Source organism: Gallinula chloropus (assembly GCF_964237585.1).
Source record: "Gallinula chloropus genome assembly, chromosome: 9".
NCBI classification, from domain to species: Eukaryota; Metazoa; Chordata; class Aves; order Gruiformes; family Rallidae; genus Gallinula; species Gallinula chloropus.
The window spans coordinates 12,785,022-12,807,249 of record NC_140094.1 but is presented as its reverse complement, the minus strand read 5'-3'; the positions used below and the strand labels follow the sequence as shown (position 1 = coordinate 12,807,249).

The 22,228-nt window shown below is 47.3% G+C and overlaps 1 protein-coding gene across 1 annotated transcript in view; it reads left to right on the top strand.

Annotated features, from left to right (window-relative positions):
* AKAP13 (A-kinase anchoring protein 13) overlaps window positions 1–13,328 on the top strand; it is a gene marked incomplete at its 5' end in the record, with an annotated part of 150,529 nt that extends 137,201 nt beyond the window's left edge. The window contains 12 exons of the mRNA XM_084267772.1: window positions 168–416; window positions 2,592–2,668; window positions 4,022–4,203; window positions 4,286–4,368; window positions 4,671–4,850; window positions 5,585–5,719; window positions 7,772–7,842; window positions 8,351–8,392; window positions 9,500–9,547; window positions 9,955–10,404; window positions 12,058–12,367; window positions 13,184–13,328. Coding sequence (XP_084123898.1) covers window positions 168–416; window positions 2,592–2,668; window positions 4,022–4,203; window positions 4,286–4,368; window positions 4,671–4,850; window positions 5,585–5,719; window positions 7,772–7,842; window positions 8,351–8,392; window positions 9,500–9,547; window positions 9,955–10,404; window positions 12,058–12,367; window positions 13,184–13,233 — 1,877 coding nt within the window. The 3' untranslated portion in view covers window positions 13,234–13,328. The remainder of the gene's footprint in view (window positions 1–167; window positions 417–2,591; window positions 2,669–4,021; window positions 4,204–4,285; window positions 4,369–4,670; window positions 4,851–5,584; window positions 5,720–7,771; window positions 7,843–8,350; window positions 8,393–9,499; window positions 9,548–9,954; window positions 10,405–12,057; window positions 12,368–13,183) is intronic.
* Between the last annotated feature and the right edge of the window lie 8,900 nt (window positions 13,329–22,228).

Sequence of the window (22,228 nt, the reverse complement as noted above, 5' to 3'; positions counted from 1 at the left end):
TGTGAAACTCCCCCTAAGGGTGAGAAGTGCCATCTGCCTCAGGAAAGTACTAAAAAAGTTAAAATACAGGAATTTGAGAGGGTGAAGAGGAATAAAGGAAGTAAAATCAGGAAGTTAAGAGTCCACAAGAATGATGCGAATTGAGATATTTCTCTTTCTGTTCAAAGAAAATGAAGTGGAACATAAAGACTTGACTCAGTCATTAAACCTCGTTAAGGATGTGATCGCTGCAGTCAACACCAAAGTTAGTGAATATGAAAAGAAAATGCGGCTTGATGAGATTTACAGCCGGACAGACAGCAAGTCCATCATGAGGATGAAGAGTGGTCAGATGTTTGCAAGAGAGGACTTGAGGCATCGGAAGCTCATCCGAGACGGGCCTGTTTCACTGAAAAGCACAGCTGGACGCTTAAAAGGTAAGGTGATCCTGCCTTCTGCCAGGCGAGGCTACAGCTCATCCTCTCTGGATGTAGGATTACTCCTCAAATTTGTGTCTTTAGCCTTTATTTGTTGTTCTTTGCAAGATTTGACAGCAGCTTTCTCAGTGGTGTGCACTCACTTCCCGTCACAGCACTTCCAATTCCTTACAGTGTTTCTGGAGTGATGGCTGCTCTTCCTCCTGTTGATAGCATGCCTGCTGAAGGCTGTGGGTGCATCAGCCAGGGAGCGGAGTTGCTGGGGGATCCTTTTGGCTGGGCAGGACGTGGTGGGGGCTGCAGTTGCCCAGAGCCACAATGCGCATGTGTAGCAATTCCAGGAAGTGTGCTCGCTGCTCAACCTCAGCTTCCCAGTGACTCTGCCCGCAGCAGCACAGCCTGTCCTTTGTTCTCAGGTCTGCAGTAGGGCTGCCTAGGCTCAGTGGTACCTTTGAGTTTCACTGGAACTCGAGAGAAGTGTCTCAGGCACTCGTTGCTCTTGAATGTCTTGAGCTGCTGATGCAAACTCTTCCGGAGAGGCTCTTGTGTCCCTGCAGCTGTTTCTTGCTTGGTTGATGTTTTTTTGGATTGCTCTTTTTGTTATCAGATGGAAATAGTTTATCTAAGGTGCTGTGGTCTGCTGACCACTGAAGTTCTCCAGTGAATTAAGCACTAAATCTCCCAAGTAAGCCTGTAGCTGGGACCATGGTAACAGTAAGAACCGACAGGGCAGGAAGGCTGGCCTTTCTTTCTCTTGTTCCCAGTATCAGGTGATTAAACCAGGGTATTTGGGCATGAATGGGGGACTGGTAGCCTGGTGTGATGCTGGGTAGGGAGGCAGTAGTAGCATGAAATTCTTTATTGGGCATGATTTATTTTGATATTTCAGAAACGGGAAGTTCACAGATGGTGTAATATTACCATTGACTTTAGATGGTCGATGAAGAAGTTACGCCACTGTTGTGAAATCTTGTGATAAGGACAGTCTGTATGTGCATTTCTGAGTCACAGAAAGGCATAAACATACCTGTGTCTGTAATGTAAGCTCCCAGCAAAAGCAGGACCTGCAGACAAGCTGCAGAGCCCAGGGAAAGAGAGACTTGTTCTTATCTCCTAGGCTATTTTGTGAGATTTTGAAATAGAGCGCAGAGAAGTATAGGAAGAACTTTTCTTTGAGGCTTTTAGCATTTCCCCTCTTGCAGAGTGCACAGACAACAGAGGAACAGAGTCAAAGGCCAACTTTTGCAAACGTCCCAAAGCTTTGCATTCATTTTGCAGCTTTGATTAAAGTTTGATGGTTCTTTTTATCTGGAATGGATCCCATCTTCCCAGAACAGAATGGAAGGAATTACCCACGGGATGACTTAACTTTTTGGTTTGCTTCCTCTCTGTCACAAGATTTCCCAAGTGCATTACACAAAAACTCTTTGTACTGAGGTCTCTGGGTGGGGCATTATACTTGGTAGTTGCTGTGCAACTTTATGATGTGTCATTAGGAGACTTGGAAAGCTGAACGTGTGCTCTGGGAAAAGGCTGCATTCTGATTTAAAATCCTCCATTGGTGTGATGTTATGCTTCTTTCTTCCGTGAAAGAAAGTCAGGTCCTGGATCTCACACAGAGTGTCAGCTCTCCTTGGGGCAGGCAAGAGTTGTGTTTGTGAGCAGAATTTGTGGTGGCTCCTGAAGTTAGTATTTCCTGGGAAAGAAACAGCAGGGCACAAATATTGTTATTGCATGATAATTCACACTCCGCAAACCACTCATCAAGAGAACCATAAAACCCAAAAACTTCCTGTGTAGATACTTTGCTTGAGGGCTAAAATATTGTTTGACAAAACAGTGCTTCTATTCAGTGAGCATCTCTGGCTTTCGCTGCTGTGCCTGTGACTTAACTGTTAGTGTGTGGATGGAGAGGAGCAGCCCTGTTCCCACTGTGGAGAGAAAATCCTGCAGGTTTCCCTGCAGGCTCTTGTGTCCTGCTTAAAGGAAAGTCAGTCCAGAGCCAACCTGACCCAGCATCGCCAGGAGATGCCTCTCCTGTTAAGTGGAGGGTTGACTCTGCTTCCAGGATTTTCAAAAACAGCCCACTGCTCCCTGGCAGTGGTTTATTAACACAAACCTGTTTTGGGGTGGGTTGCACGGTTATACTGCACTGGTATGCTCTTTCTTTTGCAGAAGTCCAGGCTGTTCTTCTCTCTGACATGCTCATCTTCCTTCAGGAGAAAGACCAGAAGTATGTCTTTGCCTCATTGGTAAGGCTTCAGCCTTTTGTCCTCTTTGCTTTTCTATGTGAGAAACCTTGGGTGTATGTTGTGAGGCAAAGCCAGCCATTGCTTTCTAAAAAATCCTTAATTTTCTAGCTTATAACATTTTCATTTGCTAAGCAGGCTCCATTCTTTTTGATAGGAAATCATGTCTTCATGCCCTACCTCCCTTTTCTACAGCTCCTTGGCACAGCTGATAATTGGCCTTGAAATCCTGCCTGTCACTTGATACACCTCCTGCTTTGCAGTTTGTGCGAACTGAAGCAGCGATTGGGGTGGGAGGGGCAGCAGGATAATGAAAACATTGTGAAAATGAGGCTTAGCAGAAGGAAGTGTCCTCATACATGGTGAGAAGTGAGCTCCTGTGGCAGGCAGGGTGGTGAAATGCCACTGCGGAAAATTCAACAGAACAGCTTGAAAAGAAGTGTCAGAGGGATATATTTGTACGGCGTAGGACCAAAGCCATTGGGTTTTAAAGGCAGGCCTCATAAAAGGGCTAGTCACAGTGACCTGCTAAAGGAAACCTGGTACCTAATTGAGTCTGTTGGGGCTGTACCTTGCAGGCATGGTCTAGACTGGCTAAACCTTGTGACCTTTCCAGGCTTTGAACATTCTGAAAGCTGATAATTCGTTATTTCGCTTTCACCAACAACGGGCACAGACTGCTCTACTCAGGGGCAGCTCATTTGCACGGAAGTCCTGATAGTGAACCACTACCCAGTCACCCCAGTTGTAGCATCCTGTGAAACGCACAAAGGAGCTGACTCATAGGCAAATGACACAACAGTGACGGGATGTTTAACCCAGCAGGCTGATTACACAGAAACCAGAGCACACAACCAACATCATCTTGAACACTAAGTCTTCTCCACGGAGTCTGCTCTGAGGTTCTGAGAACAGCAGGGGGGTTTGTGGCATTTGAAAACAAGATGTTACTCCATCCTAGGGAGAAACCGTGAAGATAATGTGTGTGAAGCAGGCGCTAGCAAGCAGAACTAAGTTTAAGGTGCTGTGATATTAATCACAGAGAGAGTGTGGGCAGGAGATGAGATCAAAGGTCTGCTGGAGTTAGAGGAAAACATGGTAGAGTTTGCAAAACTACAAAGTCAATTTTAAATTAATTCTTTATTGAAATAGAACAAGGTGAAATTGCTTTTCCCACAGAACTGATGGAATTCTTCTCTGAATCCATTAAAATTAATATTTTTTTAATTAGCCAACAAGTTCAGGAAATGTTTACAACCTGGGAGCAGTAGTGATATGGACCTTTTAAATGCCAGTTTGGATCTGGGAACTAGTAGTACTGTTCGGCCCTCCTCACCCATTTCTTTCCATCTGAAGGACCAGAAATCCACTGTGATCTCTCTGAAGAAGCTGATCGTACGAGAAGTGGCTCATGAAGAGAAGGGTTTGTTCCTGATCAGCATGGGTGGAAAAGATCCTGAAATGGTGGAAGTCCACGCCAGCTCCAAAGAAGAGCGTAATGGCTGGATACAGATCATTCAAGACACAATGAACACCATGTAAGCTACCAAGCTGTTCTTGAAAGCCAGGTGATGCACGCGGTCGTATACTGGTAGTAACTGAGACATGTCTCTTGTCCAGGGATAAAGATGAAGATGAAGGAGTCCCTTACGAGTCTGACTTTGAAAAGAAATTGTCAGATGCGAAATTGAGAGGACTGATAGGTAAAATCCTGCCTGGGAACAGAGAGGGGGAGCATTTTTTAAAAAAATTACAGGAATCGTCGCGTTGGGTTTTGTGTTTCAATTATGGGTGTTTTCAAAGGAGTGAAAATCCTGCAACCAGCAAATAATTGGCAGCCCTTCTGTGTACCTCAGCCTGGGTGCTGTTGCTGCATAGGATTGTGCAGGGCACGGTTGTATCAGCAGGTTCCACTAGATGGGGCCAGTATCTCAGGAATTGCTCGGTTTCTTTGCCAAAGCTTTTATTTTCTGTCTTCATCTCAGTCTTCTGTTCACCCCCACAGAACAACTTATTCAGAAGGACAAACAGGTTTCCATCTTGCTGGAGGAGAAGGTTAAAATCTTCGAGGACATGGCAAACACTTATCTGCAGGAGGACATACCAGACTCCAGGCAGCTCTTCAGAGCCAACACAGATGAGGCACCAAAAGGAGAGGCCATCATGAAAAATGCAATAATTGAAAGTGAGCGAGTCAGGGTGACATGTTAATTACACTAAGCAAAGAACCTGCCTTGGGTGAAGCTGTCAGTGAAGCCATCAGTCCTTGGGTACCAGTTTTGCAGGGGAAGTAGTCATTTTGTCAGAATAACAACATAAGGAGATATTGCAACTCACAGTATTGTCTCAGGGACAGGTAATGAGGATAAGGAGAGGAAGCAGATGTTGATGCCTGTTGAAAGAGGGAAGTCAGCACAGAGCAACCATGCATTGAATCTGCACTGAGGTCAGGAACAATGCAGGCTTTATCCTTGACTGAAATTTGGACCGTTCTGCCTTTTGCTGTGCTTCAGTCTCAACAGGGTGTGAGACTGGGGCTCGAATTCCAGCAGGTGCTTGGGGTTCCTGCAAGGGACAGCCAAGTCTGTCAGCAAAGGCAAAGGTAGATGGACACTCCAGGGCAACTTTCCAATGGGATTTTTGAAGAGGCTACAAATCTTTAAATGCTTTTGTCAGAGCACACCAGGGTTGCCTGGAAGAAGAGAGGGAGATGTGAGCCTCTACAGAGCTACAGAAATTGGAATTTCTGGCAGGCTGAGCTTTTGCAAGGGGAAAGCATGCTGCTCATACCATTGTCATAGAAACATGGTTTTCTAGTACAGCAAAGCATGTGAATTTCTGACCTGAGCTCTGGCAGGGACAAAAGTAGCTCAGAAGCCTGAGGTGGTCTTTAACAGAGACATTGTTGCTTTTTATCAGTTGAACTGCTGCACGACCTGGTGAACAGGAGCCTGGGCACTGGTATGGAACAAGATGGAGGTGTTGGCCCCATCTGTCTCCCTAGAAGGGCAGAAACTTTTGGAGGATTTGACAGTCATCAGATGAACTCCAAGGGTGAGTGATGTGTGTGCATCAGCATTTGTTAATAATACATGTCATCCTCTTCCTTCGGAAGGACTCTAGCAGCTGGTGATTTGGGTTTCCCAACTCCTCTCCAACAGTTAATAGAATAAATAAAAAACACCCAAGGTACAGGTGGAATGATGGTACCTAAGAACCTTTAGCTGCATGAAACTTAAACATAGGAGCTCCTCACTCCTCTGTCTCTACTCTTTCTAAATCACCTTGACAACTTACATGCCATGGGAAGGCATTTGCCTTCTTGATAGGTTAGTTTGTTTGTGGTGTTGTAGTATCTGCAGCTCTCTTCTTCAGTCCTCAGTTACCTTCCTTTAGGAGCCTGGTTCTGATGCATTTGCAAATAGATGAGGATATTGGTGAATTAGGCACCTTCATCCCTGGCTCTGCTCTCTGTGCATTTGTGTTGCACAGACAACTGTGTTATCCTGCTATTAAGTCTCTCCCAAAGAAACGTGTGAATATTTATTTCAGCTGCATAGTTGGCTGCTTCCCAATGCTCTCTTTCTTTCCCCTAGTCATCAGAAACTTCCCTGTCCTCAAATTCCTTTCTCTGTGGTCTCACTCATACTCCCAATACAGCCAGTTTTGCTGCGCTAGTGTCTGTCTCAGCATTGGGATCGCTGGACCTCGTCTGACCTTGTGCATTAAAGGAGCAGTGTTAGCTCCAGACAGTCAGACATGAGAAGTATGTAGAGGTTTTCCCAGCACTATTGGAAAGCTACAAAGCCCTCTGCGGGCCTTGGCATCGTCATGACAAATATATTCACCCTGGAGGGGTTTGTTTAGGGTTGTGCCTCTCTGTTGCAGTGATGAATGGGACGACCTCAGGCTGTTCATTGCCCAGCTCTTAAGTTTTCTGTAGAAATATCCTCTTTTGAATTAGATTGTAATTCAATAGTTGTAGGGTCTTGGGAGAATTTGGGGAAAAAGAATGCAGGACCTGTTTGTTCAGCTGGAGTCCGGGAGCCATGAAACCTGGCTTTTATCTCTAGTTCTTCTGTTCACAACCTGTGCAACCTTGGGCAAGGCTTATTAACCTGACTCCCCTTCATTCTACTTTCCAGCAAGGCAGAAGGGAGGTGTTTCCTCCTGCAAAGAGGTGGAAGGTCCCAGGAGAAAAAGTCTGTTAGAAGGATTTGAGCCTTGAATAGCAAAGCCTCCCATGGGGTGGTGGGAGGAGAGGGGCTTTGCAGTAGGTATGGTATCCTTCACGTTACTGCAGCTACAGGTGTATGTAAAGTTGTTTATCATTAAAAGAGCAGCAGTGATCACTGCAGGTGTGGCTTTTCCCATGGGCTGCATCTTAGCTGGCAAGGAGAGTGCAGAAGTCTTGGCAAGAGCTAGAGGACAGAAGAGCTGTGTAACTCCTTTGCTGCCTCCAGCAGAGGGGCAGTGCGAGTGGAGGGAGGGTTGCAAGCCCTTTTGGCACCACAACTCGGTTCAGTCCTGCTCAGGAGCACTGATAGGAGCCATCCAGGTGGAAGTTACAGAAAGAAGTGTGGTGTCTCTTTGGAGATACAGGGTTCTGATAGCTAAGGCTAAGGAGAAATTGTTAGCATAAAATTACACAGGGTATTGTGCAGCAGTATCTGGCCCAGCTGTAAATTGCATTTGCACAGGAGAGGCATTGAAACTCTACCTGCAATAATATACCTTGATATGATTCTGTTATTGTTCTCCATCTGCTCTTACTCTGCCTCCTGTCTTCTCAGCAAGCGTTCTTTGGTGGCAGACAGCAGTGCGGGGGCTAGACAGAGCACCAATTAATAGGTGTGTGCCAAATTCATCAGCACCTTGTCTGAAACCAAAGTCAGTCCTAATCTGAACTCCCATCCACTTTTTCTGGTGGTGCTGACATGTTCTCTATATGTAGGGAGCAAGAGCATCTAGTTAAAGTGTCAAGAGTACTGTGTCCCCTTTTGTGAAACATCTGAGTTGCCTGTATTAAATTTCTCAGACATAAGCAAGTTCATCTGTGTCTTGAAATACTGAATAACCAGTGTCAATGCTGGCTTCTCCCTTTAGGTGGAGCAAAAGATGAAGGCGAGGATGCTCAAGACCTTCGGAGAACAGAATCAGACAGCGTTTTAAAGAAGGTATCGCTTGGTTTATCTGTCTGCTGCCACTGAGTTCAGCTTTCAAGAGACAATTCTAGTCTTGAAAAATGCCTGAATTTCATGACAATTAGAAGCTAAAAATAAAATAAAATTGGAAGTGAGCAGCTCCAAACCACTTTTCAGTAGCTAAAATCCTGCCTTGAAAACCATTGCAAATCAGTTGTATTCCTCTGTGGCACAGGTTATCTGCCATCTGTCTGCAGATCAGCTAAAGCATGTGTTTAATTATGCATCGTTATTGAAATGATAAGGTCAACTATAACCTTGCACCTATTCTTGCTGTGGATTGATCCATCATAGAACTACAAAATGATACCTAATTAACATTTTATTTTCTATGATTTTAACTTGCCTAAAAAACATGCATGAATTCTCCCAGAATGGAAGATGGAGGGGAGTTTAATGTGTCTGTCATTAGTTCAGCTTCGGAACACATCCGCTGTGATTTCTCATTTGTTCTCATATTAAATCTGTGATCTTTTCATAGGGTGGAAATGCTAATCCCATGTTCATGTTGAAAAGGAACGAGGTAAGAATTGATTCTGTTGCTCAGCTGTTTCCTTCATTTAAGTGGCAAGTGAATTTGTCTCAATAGGTGATAATGTAGAAGAAAATACATTTCATTTGCTGGAGCGCATGTAGGCTTTTAAATACATTAAACTGAACCCACTGTGTCATTTATTTGTTTAACCTTGGATTTGCAGACAGGGAATTCGCTGACTGTCATCTGCTTGCCAGCGGGGCGATACGTACTGATTATAGGCAGCAAGGGTTAATTACCACTAGGATGCACAGGGCTGTATTTATTGTGCATCTGCAGACAGAGAGAGTTTAATTTTATGTTGCAGGTGCAGTGAATTGGGGCAATTAGATTTCTGTTCTCCCTTTGATACACATTCATAACTCCTAATTAACGCTAATGGCAGAATGAGAAGCGGTTCTCTTAATACTGGCTATCACACCACTATTGCAAACACTGCGGTGCTGTCTCTTCTTAAAAGTAATTGTAGGAGAGATTCAGAGACATTTTTAGCTAGGCTGAAAGTATATCTAGGGATAGGGTATCCCTCCCAAGTAGTTTACTCTGTATTGATGCACAATGTGTTTGCATTTACCTGTGTTTTCAGAAGAGCCTCTGTGAACATACTTGTTTGCCTGCTGTATTGCAGGTTTTCTGTCTCATGACCGTGGGCCCCATATGGGTCAGCAAGGGGTGGAAGAGTACAAATAGTCCACGTTCATTTTAAGATTCTTCTTTTTTCACTCCTTGAAGTTCTTTCCCTGAAATTTTTACTTGAATTTCCGGGTTTCATCCCAATTACTCTACTTATTCTTGAGCAAGCCAATGCTGTGGGAAATGGGTTGCAGAGACAACCCAGGATTTCCCATGAGATTTGTGCTGTTTGGTGTTTCTGCAGATGTTTCTTCCCCTGCCGCCCCTGCAGCTAGGAAAGCAAGGAAGATGCCAGGCATCTCTGAGAGATGTCCAAGGCATGTGTTGATATACTGGGGGCTGATGGTCATTGCAAATGAAGAGTGGACATACTTCCTGTCAGACCCAGTGGGTTACAGTGGAAAAGGAGGATGCTTTCACCCAATGAGATCTAATAGTAATGCATTTGTTTTCTTGCATCAGGTCCTCCAACGAGTTACCAACCTCTATAAGCAGCTCCTTGCTTTGCAGGTAGGTGTTGCTCTTCATCCCACTTTTGCATGTTGCTTGCCCAAACTACACATCCCACCAGCCAGTAACAGTGCTCATGCTTTGCCTCCCATCTCCCCTTCCCTTTTTTCTATCTCATCCTTGTGTGGCTGAACACTCTGCAGCTGGCTTGCAGTCAGCGTGTCAGCAGGTTGTTGGAGTGAGCTGCTGCCTAAATGAACTGATGCCCAATCTGAATTTGGGAAGCTGCTGGGGGACATGCTCTGCCAGTATCCTCCGGTAGCCCAGCCATAAGGCAGCAGTGCTGAGCTGTGAATTTGGTGGTGGAAGAAAGGGTTCTGTGCAGCACCCTGTGGTTTTTGGGGATGGAAACTCTCTCTCTTTCTCTGCAGAGAGCACTACAGTGATTTGTTCCCCTTCTCTCCTAGAGTGTTGTGGTGCAGCAGGACACCTACATTGAGGAGCAGAAGCTGGCCCTGAGTGAGAGGGCTGTGAACCGAAGCTTCTGCCGGCCGCCCTCGCTGCTGGAACAGGAGAAGCAGCGCAACCTGGAGAAGCAGCGCCAGGAGTTGGCCAACCTGAAAAAGCAGCAGACACAGCACCAGGAGGAGAGGCGGAGGAAAGAGAAGGAGTGGGAAGTCCGGGAGAAGGAGCTGGCAGACCATGAGGCCCGTTTGGCCCAGAAAGAAGAGCAGGTCCAGAGAGGGTTGCAGGATCTTGAGCGGGGGCAAGAGGAGCTGCAGATGAAGAAGAACTCCTATCAATTTGACCTGGAGAGACTTCGCATGGCGCAGAAGCAGCTGGAAAGGGAGAAGTTGCAGTTGAAGCAAGACGTGGAGCGAATAGCTCAGATGCGGCAAGAACCTGACCATAACCAGGTAAATGCTGCTAACAGCTGGGCTGCTGGGGAAGCTGTGCCCCACAGGGAGCTCCCAGCCAGCCCCTGCTGCCTGCCAGCAGGGATGGACTAACTCCAAGCCAGCCCTAGACACGCAGGGCCTGGTATTTAAAGCCAGGCTCTTTCCTTGCATGTGATGTTCAGCGCTGTGTTTGTTGCACCTCCAGAATTGCCGAGGCATTGCCAGCGTTGATGCAACATTGTGTGTTCAGCATGCCTGGCCAGTACTGAATGGTAGGTGGTTCCAACAGCCTGAGCTCTGCTTGCTTTTCTGTGCCACGTGTTGGTGGGCAGCAGAGCAGAGGTGGCTGACTTTGCAGTGAAGATGCCCTGGGTAGTCCCAGGAGGTCGATATTGCCTGTGGCATTTGCCTTCACCCCATGAGGGCTGAGTCCTAGGGACTCAGGAAGACAAGACATCATTTTCAGTCTTAGCCTGAGTGTTGTAGGTAACCTGCACCCTACAACTGTCACAAAAGCCACTTTTGAGGCTGATAACTGCAGAGGAAGGCTGTACACTTATATCCCTCTACAAAAGCATTCTTGGTATCTAGCAAAGAGATGGATATTGTGCCTGTCCTAGAGTCTGGCTGCCTACAACCAGAAAGAAAACCCCCTCATAGATCCTGCTGTGTGCGTTTTTCAGCAACTTGGGGTTTATTTTTTCTGTAACTGCAGCAGTCTGGCTGAGGAGAGTAAGCATCTGAATTTGAACCTTAAGCCTGTTGTTGATCGTTTGTTTGTAACTCACTCATTCTGAATGTAATTTGCTTCGAGCTGTAGCAAAATTAGTTTATAAATGTTGGATTGCAGAATGGAAATTATTTTGGGTGCCTGAATGAACTAATTGCGGAGCTCAGCAGCGAGCTCTGAAAAGCAAATCATCAAAGGAAGCCTTGCTCCCTCCCACTCTGGTTCCTGATCAGGCCAGAAGTTTCCTGAGCACACAGTGAAGCTGTTCCAGCACCAGGCACACACAGGGTATGGGTGCTATGGGAGAGGCTGAGAGGCAAAATAACTCTGGGGCCCAGGGGATCAGGAGAAGGAAACACCTTTCTGAGACAGGTATCTTCCTGACATTTTGGAGTTATTAATAGAGGGCTCGGTGAGGCTTTGTTGAGCTGTTGTTTTGATCTTCCCTTTGAATGCACGGGCTCAATTATATCCCGAGACAGCCGTTGGGGAGGGGGGGGAATCAGGAAGAATGTGCTTGCTTTCATCTTTCTCTTGGGAAGGCTTCCTTTGACACATGCCGCTCCAGTGCCGTGTGCTGGCGTTCCCCTGCCAGAGAGGCACGCTTCTCCTTGGCCTTCTGCCACCATCTCTGTGCACAAACGATGCAGGGTGAGTCTTGGTGTCGAGATCTTAGAGAATATTTGCCCTTGGCTTGTTGATACATAGCACAGTACATGTATGAGCAGAAGATACTGGAGCATTACTCTTTATATGCCTTGTTTCTTTGTCTTAAACAGAGAGGGTGGCTCCTCTCATTGTTTTGCCTGGATGGGGACCACTTTTAAGCTGAGTGTTTACTAGAAGAACCTCTGTCTCTGCTGGGACGCACCTTTCCTATCCAGGTTGTCTGCTAGCCTTTTTCATGCCCCAGTGAAACAGTTTTCTTTTCCTTTTCCTAGGTTTCAAATCTACATGAGAAACTTTCAAGAGTCTCCTCCCAGTCCAGCATCGATGACTCCAAGGAGAAGAGCCCTTCCGTTCCTAAACAAGGGCACTCTGATGCAGAACTGTCCGTCTCCCCCAAAAGGAACAGTCTTTCAAGGACACACAAAGAGAAAAGCACTTTCCATTTGCTTAGCACAATAAACCAGACTAACAAGGCAGCTGAGGAACAGCCCCAGATGCCTACTCGCCTCTTCAGTTTAGCCAAACCAAAGGAGAAGAAGGAAAAGAAGAAAAAGGGCAGAGGACATCGCTCCCAACAGCCTGGTGAGTGTCAGGGGAGGTTATAGGTGTGTTTTTCAGGGTTGGTGAGCTGGCTTTTCCCTCCAGCCAGTGAACTTGTGGTATCCACAGAATCTAGCTTTGAAAGTAGTCAGTAACACAGGAATGGAGAAGATCAGCTGTGATGAGTGGAGGTCCCAACATGAAGTGATTTCTGTGGGCTTTTCTGCCTGTTCTGCAGCCCCTGGTGTTGTGAGGACACACTCTGCTCCCTGCTCCTTCCCTTCCCCATGCCACCCTGAACAGCCTCCATGGGCTGGATTCTCCCTTTATTTTTCAGCTTGCTCTGCTCCAAGGAGGAAGATGTCCTGCTTCAGTGTATGTGCTCTCAGGAGCTTCTGCTGGGATGCTCCTGGCTGTTGCAGCCCCTGTGGTGTTGCTGTCTGCTTTTAACTCTGTTGGGGTTTAGAAGTGATACCCACAGACCCTTCCAGTGACCTCCCTTCCCCTCCAGCTGGTCTGTCTTGTCTCTCCATCTGAAAAAAACCCGTAAGAGTTTTCTTCTCTGGTAGTTGTGCATCCCCTTAGTTCTCAGTTCTGTACCTCAAACATCTGACCCACATGGAATTGGTTCTCACACTCAGATGACCAGCTTTATCCATACTAACTCACTGTTTTCCAGCTTGTTCCCAGGAAAGCTCACCAGTTACGAGATGTAATTTCATAGTAGCTCATCAGGGAACTGGAAATCTTTTAAGGTGCTTGGTGGATTTAGCAGACAGTGGGGTTTCTGTGCACGTGGAGTCCCACTCTGCCTGCTGTATCCCCATAGTGATTCCCTCCTGTTTTTTTGTGCTGCAGATTCTCACTCGTCAGAAGCAGCTCCGGATGGTGAGGAGATCTTCTGCTGAGCACAGACGGCTCCATCGGTCACTCTCAGCATTGGTACAGTGGACATCTCCTTGCCCTCTCCACAGCACACTGCTGGTGCCTGCATCTGACAAGCGTCTGGAGGTTTTAAATAAAACATATTCTGAAGTCTAAGTGAAAGAGGCGCACAGGAAAGGGCCTCTCTCCTGTGGTTTTGCCTGAATCCTCACCACAGAGGCTGACCGCATGGCAAATCGTGCCGTCTTTCTGTGCAAACCTTGGGTTAAATGGATTGGGATAGAAGTTTTCTGTCTCCTCTTACTGCTAAAGGATGAGAGAACATAGCCTTAAGGGGTCTGTGCCTTTAGATTCCCCTTTTCTGGGGAACATAACCAAAACCAAGCATGTAGTGAGAGATTAGGACTCTACAAATGGTGCGTATACACTGGCATATATAGATATACTGTATATATACATATATGTATCTGTGTATCCACTGGGATATGCTTACAGTCTGTACAGCCCAGCTCAGCTCGCCCCATGGGGACAGGTGACACCTGAGGACTTTCAGGGAGCGTGTAGATATTAAACATCTCACCCTCACTGCTCCAGTTGTAATGCCACTGACTCACACGCTCCTTTTGTGCTCATCCATGCTCATGGCACGTGGACTGTTTGGTTTCAGAAAGGAACCATACACCAGGAAGCAGTAAGAGCATTCAGAATACAAATTCAGGGGAAAAACCAGTAAGAATTTAAAGTCATTCCAAAAGATATCCATGGGGCAGAGGAGTTAAATGTCAGATTGTTTCCTGAATCGGGCAGAACGTCTTTGGGTATATTTATAACAATGCAGAAAAGAGAAATTCGGTTGTAAGGCAACTCCAGGGAGCCAGAACAGACAGTGCTCAAGTGGGAACAACTCTAAGCAACATTTTTAATGCAATCTCTTTGAGCTCTAGCTCACTCCTTCTCATCCCCTAAGTAAAGATTTTTTTTTTTGCCAGACTGTAGTCCTCCAGTTGCATCTGACATCCCTTCATTACATGCCTGATGACTTACTGGAGAGATGGCTAAAAATCTTCTTTTAGGGACCTTTGTTCTTCTGTTTGTAATTTCTTCCCCCACACACTTTCTGCATTACTGCTGGGCTTCAGTTTCTCTGGATGTTGTCAGCTTCCCTTGCTTGTTCCTAAGGCAGAATGAGACAACAGGAATGTCAGAGCTCTTGAGTGAGACATTGCAGCTCAGGGGACGGAGTGCAGGGAGCAGAGTGAACACCAAAGAGGTGGCTTCTAGTCCCTGTGCCTGTACAACACCGTGTGCTTGTTCACTGTTCCTGGGGAGATAACAGCTCCTCATGGACCAAAGTACAGTGGGACAGGTCCTTTTCCATTGCCATGGGCTGTACAGCGAGTGTGTCCCGTGCATCCCCACCTTGCCATCAGCAGAAGGGGCAGGTCAGAGGGTGGCTCTTGTCGTGTCAACCCCAAGGTGTTTGTAGACCTGTTGAGAACAGGGATGTGTTCAGTGGGGGAAGAGAAATGCAGCAAGCCAAACCTTGTACCAAAATCCTTGTTCTTCCAAACCCTGTCAGGGGAATTGCCTGAGTGGATTTGTAAATGGTTATGAGACGTTATCAGCTTCAAGTAGCTCAAGGGTTTGCTCAGAGTTTGAAACTTCAAGTGCATTTCCTTTCCTACCAGTTTTTCTTTTTAAAAAATAGTAGGATTTCTTCTTGCACTATTGTTTGATTCCAGTTTGCTCTCTGGCTTCTCACAGGTAGTAACCCACAGTGGTTTGCAGAGCTCAGTACTGCTGAGAACCAGCAGTATTGATGGTGAGGTGGATGCTTAGACTGGTCTGTCTTGGTCAGTGCAGGAATCCTAAATGCCTGCTTGCTTTTGAAGCTCTCTGAACTATTAAGAGTCAAAAAAAAAAGAAAGTAAAAGAAAAAGGGGAAGAAAGAAAGAGAAAGGATTGAGTTTATTTTTATTTTGCTTTTTAAATATTATTTGGTGCTTGTTCTTAATTGCAAGCAGGGCTTGCAAAAATATTTATCTTTCTGTTTATTTGAAAGAGTTCTTTTTTTAAAAGAAGTTTACTTGGGTTTATTTTTTTATTTCCTTTGGCTTTTTATTTTCTTTTTGTTTGAGGGACAGTTTAGGTTGGGTTGGGGTTTTTTTTTCCTTTTTTTTTACTTTATTTTTGTTTGGTTGGTTGGGTTTTTTTCTTACCAAGAGATTGGTAAACCAAATGTTCTTACCTCCCTGGTTCTTAAAACACCCAGGGTTTGGGCAGTGCTGCTTAGCAGCCAGTGCCATGCCCAGAGTTGCAGTTTGAACTGAGAGCATTCTTTAAGGCAGAGCATCTTTGGGCCAGAGAGAGTCTGGGAAAAGCAGCAGCAGCAGCAGCTTCAGACAAGACTCCTCCTATCAGTGAGCTGCTTGTTTAAACACTGTTGGTTAGATTTTTCTCATACTCTGTGAGGCAAAGGAAGAGGCAAAACGTGGAGCATCTGGCAGTGATGCGAGGGGTCAGGTCCCTTGTCGCGGGACATCCAGGCAGCTCTTCTCCTGAACCTGAAAAGAGCTGGAGCAGGTGTGTGCTGGTGTTGTGCTGTTACCTTTTTCATAACAAAGCCACCACTTTCACTAGGTGAATTCTGCCCTGCTGTTTGTGCATCTGTGAAACGAGCCAAGCTGATCTTCTTGGAAGCCAAAGCAGAGCGTGGCTCATGTTTGCTGCTGTGTAAACAGACTTCAGGTCCCCTGTATTTCTGCAAGTTCCCCTCAGGCTGTAATAGCCCTTGTCAGTGTGAGCTTCTCTTTTCATCCCCCTGTCCTGACACACCTTGACTTCTGACATGGGAATGTCCCATGGCTCTGAGAAGGGCATAGATAGGGAGACGTGTGACCCAGGGCAGCAGGGCTGAGTCTCTGCCAGGCTTGGCCATTTCTTCTGGCCTGTGCAGTTGGAAACAAGGATTCGGTGCCCTAGGTGAAAGCAGTATTTGCTAAGTGACCTCCTGAGGTCCCCAGGGTTCCTTGTCAGAGAAACCACATGTGGGAGTCAGAAATACACTGACCAGAAGTACTGCATGTTAAAACTGTGTCTCATATTCTGGTGAACAGACCTTTGTTCCCTGGAAGATGAGTATTACTCTGTGATTCACTTTTTTGGAATGAAGTCTTCTAGTCCCACACTGCTTCCTCCTCCTTTTACCTTTAGTGAGGTGAGGGCTTGTTCTTACCTTGTTAGCCTTCTATTTTTCCCCTCTCAGGTCTTCTTTGGAAAGGCTTGGCATAGGTCTCTGGAGCTAAATTCCCACTCTGACCCCTGCAGGTTGCCTAGAGTTGTGGTATCACCTTTACAGCTCCAAAGCCTTTCCTCTTCCTGGCCTTAAAATTGCATTTGCTCCAGTTCCACGCCTGGCATCCCTGCTGCAGTTGAAAGCAAGTTATTTCTCCTGCCCAGCCTGCTGCTGTATCTGGTTCCCAGAGCCAGTCCCTGGATCTCACTTGGAGCACCCAAACCACCCTGTTTTGCATTGGGTTCCTGGGACACCAAGCAAGTCCAAAAATACCTGTGCAAAGCCCGTCTTGTTGGAGGGAGCAGAGGACACTGTGAGGGCTCTCAGAGCTTGTGGTGCTAGTGTTTCATGGAGGGGAAGAATCAGACTCCCTTTTCTTGGGCTTTTCTCTGCCTGGCCTTTATCACTGCACCAGGGTGATGGGATCACGGGCTCAGATGGAGTACAGACATGGTCAGTATTAGCTGGAGGTGCCAGAATACCCTGGTGATAGAGAGTAGCTGTAGCAAACGGTGTGAGACTTGATGGAGTTGTGTGGGGGTGGCCTTAGCTTCTTTCAAGTGACGTGATCATCTCAACGTGTGACTTGATGTCAGTTTGATGCCATAAAGCACTTTAAATAAAACTGGTCTTGTCCATTTTTATTTTTGGTTACGTGGAGACAATCAGCTTTGCCATTGCACCCCTCTGCATCCCCAGCGAGACCTGAGCTGCAGCGAGGTGTGTTCCTGGTTTGGTTTGGCTTTGTGCCGAAGGGGAGGAAGGGCCAAGCTTTCTGTATTATTTTTAGACCAGAGTGGGTGTGAACCTGACTACAGCCCCACTGCAGACAGGGCGGGTGCAGGGCTAGTGAACTGGCTTCTGATGGCTCAGGTACATCCCCAGGAGAGCCCGTGCTGGTGCTACCATCATCTTCCTCACAGTGGGCAGGGAACCAGTCCTACCAGTGGTTTGCCCTCCATCTCCTTTTCCTTGGAGAAACCCAAAGCAAAGGAGATGTGGGGAGGATGCGACCAAATAAGTAAAGTGAGGCCCTTTCCATGCACCAAGCTGTTAGTCAAACCTTACAGGCCACTGGGAGACCTCCCAGGTGCCACCACCACTGAGGGTGGGCTCTTGAAGTTTGACCACTGCTGAGCAGCACAGCAATGCCACTAGCTTGTGCAGATTTGCAAGAGCATCCATAGAGTCTGATCATCTTTGCATCTTCCTTGAGGCACTAGGATATCTCAGAGCTGTCACTGAGACACCCAAATCCAGTCCTTCCAAATGCCACCGAGTTAGAAGAGGTTCATCAGGTGCCAAACCCCAAGGAAGACGTCTAGGAAATCTGTGGCCACAGGACAAGGGAGGACTGGGCAGGAGGCACAAGAGAGTATCTACTAAAATCCCACAAAACATTCCTTGTTAACCAGAACTCTGGAAATTATTCTCCCTGCTGGCCAGGTTTGGGAATTTAACATAATTTAAGGCACCCTTTTAGATAAAAACCCCTCCCCTGCTGCTCGTAGCTCTCGCTTCATTGGCCAGAAGGGGCAGCAACCGACAGTTCTCAATCCAGCCACGCAGCTAGGTTTTAAAGATAGGCGAGCTGAACTGGCTTCATCTCCTACACCTCATGCTTTCCAGTGATGGGAAAGTGCAACGCTGGCTCCCTTCCCACCCGCGTTTCCAGGGCTGGGTGCCCTTTCTTTCCAGTGACACTGATGCTCTACCCAGATGTATTCAGCTTCCATTGCTTGGGGGGCGGGGGGGAGCAGGACAACGTTCACTGCTTTGCATACAGCTGCAAGCTTCATATGTGGTTAAGCTGTCTGTAGGTAGCCATCCTTTCCGTGCTCTGAAGTATTTTACTGTTTTCTTCATCAGTAACAAACACTGACTCAAAATACAATTTGGAAAACAATCTATGCCCAGTTCAGTTCGCCTATGGTTAAAGTTTAGCCCTGTGTTCATTTTGTACTATTATGGAATGCACTTGAGTAATTCCCAGAGCGTTCAGGAGGTGTATTATGATAACCTGGTATACCTCTGGTTTTTGTTCGTTTCTTTAAAAGTAAAAGAAAATAAATATGCTTTGCATTTTTGGTGTTCAACCCATTAAAAAAAAAAAGGTTTAAAAAAAAAGTTTAAAAAAAAAAGTTGAGAAAATGAATTTCTAAAGAGGGTAAAACCTAATTGCTGTATGTTAATTTGTAATTATGTAAAAAGTGAGCAGGTTATTGACTGTAAAATTCTTCAGTTTTTCTGTAACTTGCAAGAAACCATTGGGTTTTGTAACAAGCTTTTATTTATCTTCCTTTTTAGTTATCAGCATCAACCTCTTGTAAAGTCATTTTTCCTCTAAATAAATTTGATTTTAACTCGGAAGTTTCTGCCCAAAGTGATTCTGCACCTTTGGTATTTCTGCTGTTGACTTTGTTGCTCCGAGGCTGAAGGAACAGGCACAAACCTACCTGTGATCAAATGTTTGCATTGCTCTGTCACCTGGAGTCCAGTCTGCACCCACTGGACTCTTTACCTTATTTCCCTTCCCTGAGAAGATTTGCATTTAGCTGGAGGGCATATGGCTGGAATATGCCCCCCTCTTTGGGGGGGCTTCCCCACACACTCACACACACCCAAGGCTTTTCATCTTTTTACGAGAAGAGGAAGTGTCCCAGCTGTTATCTCGGCCACTTCAGCTCCCACAGCTGGGATAAGGGGCACGCTGTCCTATGGCACAGTCTCTCCAGAACCACTGGAATAGCTCTGTGTCCCTGGCAAAATCCTCTGCACAGGGGTGTTTGTCTCGTTTGGCTGGGTAACTGGAGATGCTGCATCTCATGGCGGGGATGGGGACAGGAGGGGGGATGCTTGCACCTGCGATGCTGCATGCTTTATGGACCTCCGTGTCCCCTGCAAGAAGAGACCCAGCAGAGATAGTGTTACCCTCGTCTAGGTTGTCCCTCTCAACTGGGGAGGTGGAGTGTTCCCAGTGCCTGCAGCCGTTGGGCCAGGCAGAAGAGGGTGCCAACAGCACAGCCCAAAAGCAGGGCTTGCTCCCAGCACCCTGAGCCAGCACAGGACCTGACAGCTGGAATTTCTCCGCCATCAGTTTCTTTTACCTGTAAAAGCTGCCCCTGTACCATGCTGCTCCTCCTGTGTGGGATCTGAGTGTCCTCCCCCCAGGCAGGAGCAGGGAGACCCTTCATCCTCTGCCTGTAACTGATTGTGAGCAGAGGAATCACTTCATTTCCATCTCTCATTTTGGGGGTGAGATCAGGAAAGAGAGGGGATAGAGGGGATGCAGGTGCATTGATCAAGACCTTCAGGTCATTGACATGAACGCAGTTTGGTGGCATTGGGCTGTTTCTTACCAGGGGTTGGGAAATGCCACCCCACCCCCCTCCCCCTGCCTTGCCCACTTACCAGCAGTGTGCTGCACGTATCTCCCCCCACCTCCTGACATCCGTGTTGCATGTGCTATTCTAAAACCTGGAGGGCAGATCTTATGAGGAGTGGCTGAGGGAGCTGGGGATGTTTAGCTTGGAGGAGGCTGAGGTGGGGACTTACCTGACAGGAGGGTGATGGTCTCTTCACCCAAGCGACAGGTGACGGGACAAGGGGAAATGGCCTCAAGCTGTGCCAGGGCAGGGTCAGATTAGATGTTTGGAAAAGGTACTTCACTGAAAGAGTTGTTGGGATGTGGAACAGGCTGCCCACGGAGGGGGGTGAGTCACCATCCCTGGATGTGTTTAACACACAGGTAGATGAGGTACTTAGAGATATGGTTTAGCATGGGACAGGAATGGTTGGACTCGATCTTAAAGGTTTTTTCCAACCTCATCATTCTGTGATTCTGAATCTGTGACCCCGAGCTGACGCCCGGTCACGCAGCGCTTGTTCCGAGACGGGCAGGAGATGAAAGAGCTCGTTTATCTCGGTGGCTGTTCAGAAGTTCCTCCTTTTATCTGCATTCCCATTCGTCCCAGCTCACCTATTTACCAAAGTGAACAAAAGCTTTTGCCGAACCCTGTGCGTGGTGTTTAATTTAGAGTGTGTTTTCCTGGGGCCCCTCTTGGCTCTGCAACCTGGATGCCCGACAAAAGCGGCGCCTGGGTTACCCCAAACCTTGTCAGTGCACAAACAAGGGCTGCCTCTGCTGCTGGAAGCACAAGATGCTGCTTCTGGTTTGCCCTGCTGCTGAGCTCCAATGGGCACTGGTCACGGGGGGGAGAGGAGCATGTTTACTGACAACAAATCATGAAGAAAAAGCCAAATTATTGCTGAATCTTGCTGGGTGCAGGACAAACAAAGCAGCATGAGCATGAGCTTCTCCAGTTCTGCACAGCACAACCCAAACCACCTGGTTCCGTAGGCTGGTGGGGAGCCTGGGCATACGATGCAAATTGCCTTTGGTCGAGGAAGAAAGGAAAGACATTGCCTCTCCAGCCCCTCTCTGTGTGGCCATTTGAATATCCAAAACTGGCCTTCCACAATTCCACCTGCAGTCCAGGCTCTGAGCCACTCTGGCACGGCTAAGATGGTGAAATGGATGTTCTCCCCAGACCACGTTGGCCAATCATTTTAGGTGGTCCCCAGGTGGGGCATCCGGATGTGGTTGGATCTTCACTGACAGCACCTAGGAGTCATAAAGGATCCATACGCTCAGATGGGACTCTAAAAGGTGGGCACAGGAGAAGCTCTTCAGAGGGACAGTTTCGTGACACCTTTAGTATTGTGTTACCTGTGCTTCCCCATCCCTGCCCTTGCTGGGTTCAGTTCCAGTGCTGCCCCAGGGTGAGGACTGGGAGGTCTGGGAGGACAGGTGGAAGCTGGGCTGGGGCTGGCAGACAGGCTGCTCATTCATGGAGGCTTTAGTAAGAGAAGGAAGGCAAAACCCTAATTAGTTGGTTGAGTGAGTGAGATGCCTTGTGATCAGACACAAGGTGAACACTAAAGGAGCGGCTCACCTTTGACATGGAAGGCACCTGGGTTTTTGTTAATTAGTTAGAGGGGATGTTAAACATCTCAACGTGTTGATTTGTTTGGGGTTGGAAAATCTTTAAATTAAGGGGAAAATAATATTTGACACTAGGAATGGGTAGGAGAGCCCGTACAAGTGAGCACCCCGGCCCTTACTGGGATGTGCAGGCTCAGTGGGTGCCCCTCAACCTCCAAAAAGCTATCTTTGTGCCTCATGAAATACCTCTGAACAAGGCTTTGCTGCAGAGCCTGTTCACCTGCCCCGGCTCCAAGGTGGCTCCAGGAAGGTTGCTGCAGGTTTGGGACCGGCTCCCCCCACCCCACCGCCTGCACAGCCCTGGGCCGCTCTCCCTGCATCCCAGGGCTCCTTTGGCATGTCAGTAACTTGTTCAACAAGGTTATAAACAGCCACCTTCGCTCTTGGCTGGAGGACATCCCGGCGCCTCAGCCAGGCAGTCCCCAGCAGGACGGAGCCGAATTTGTCTCCTGCTCCCTGCTGGGGCAGGGCTGAGCCCAGGGAGCGTCCCTGGCAGGGGTTGTTAGAGTTGCTCTGCTCTTCCCTTTCTTTACGGTCTGTCCCCCTCCCAGCTACAGTTCAGCTGCAATTCCCGACACCCCTGACCTCTCGCCGCAGCCTGGCGTCTCTCCCTCCGGCACTCAGCAACTCCAGACGCTCTTTCTTTCCCTTTTCCTTTCACCAAACAGCTGCTTCTCACTGGCCACGTCTTTCCAGGGAGCCTAATTAGACAGGAGCC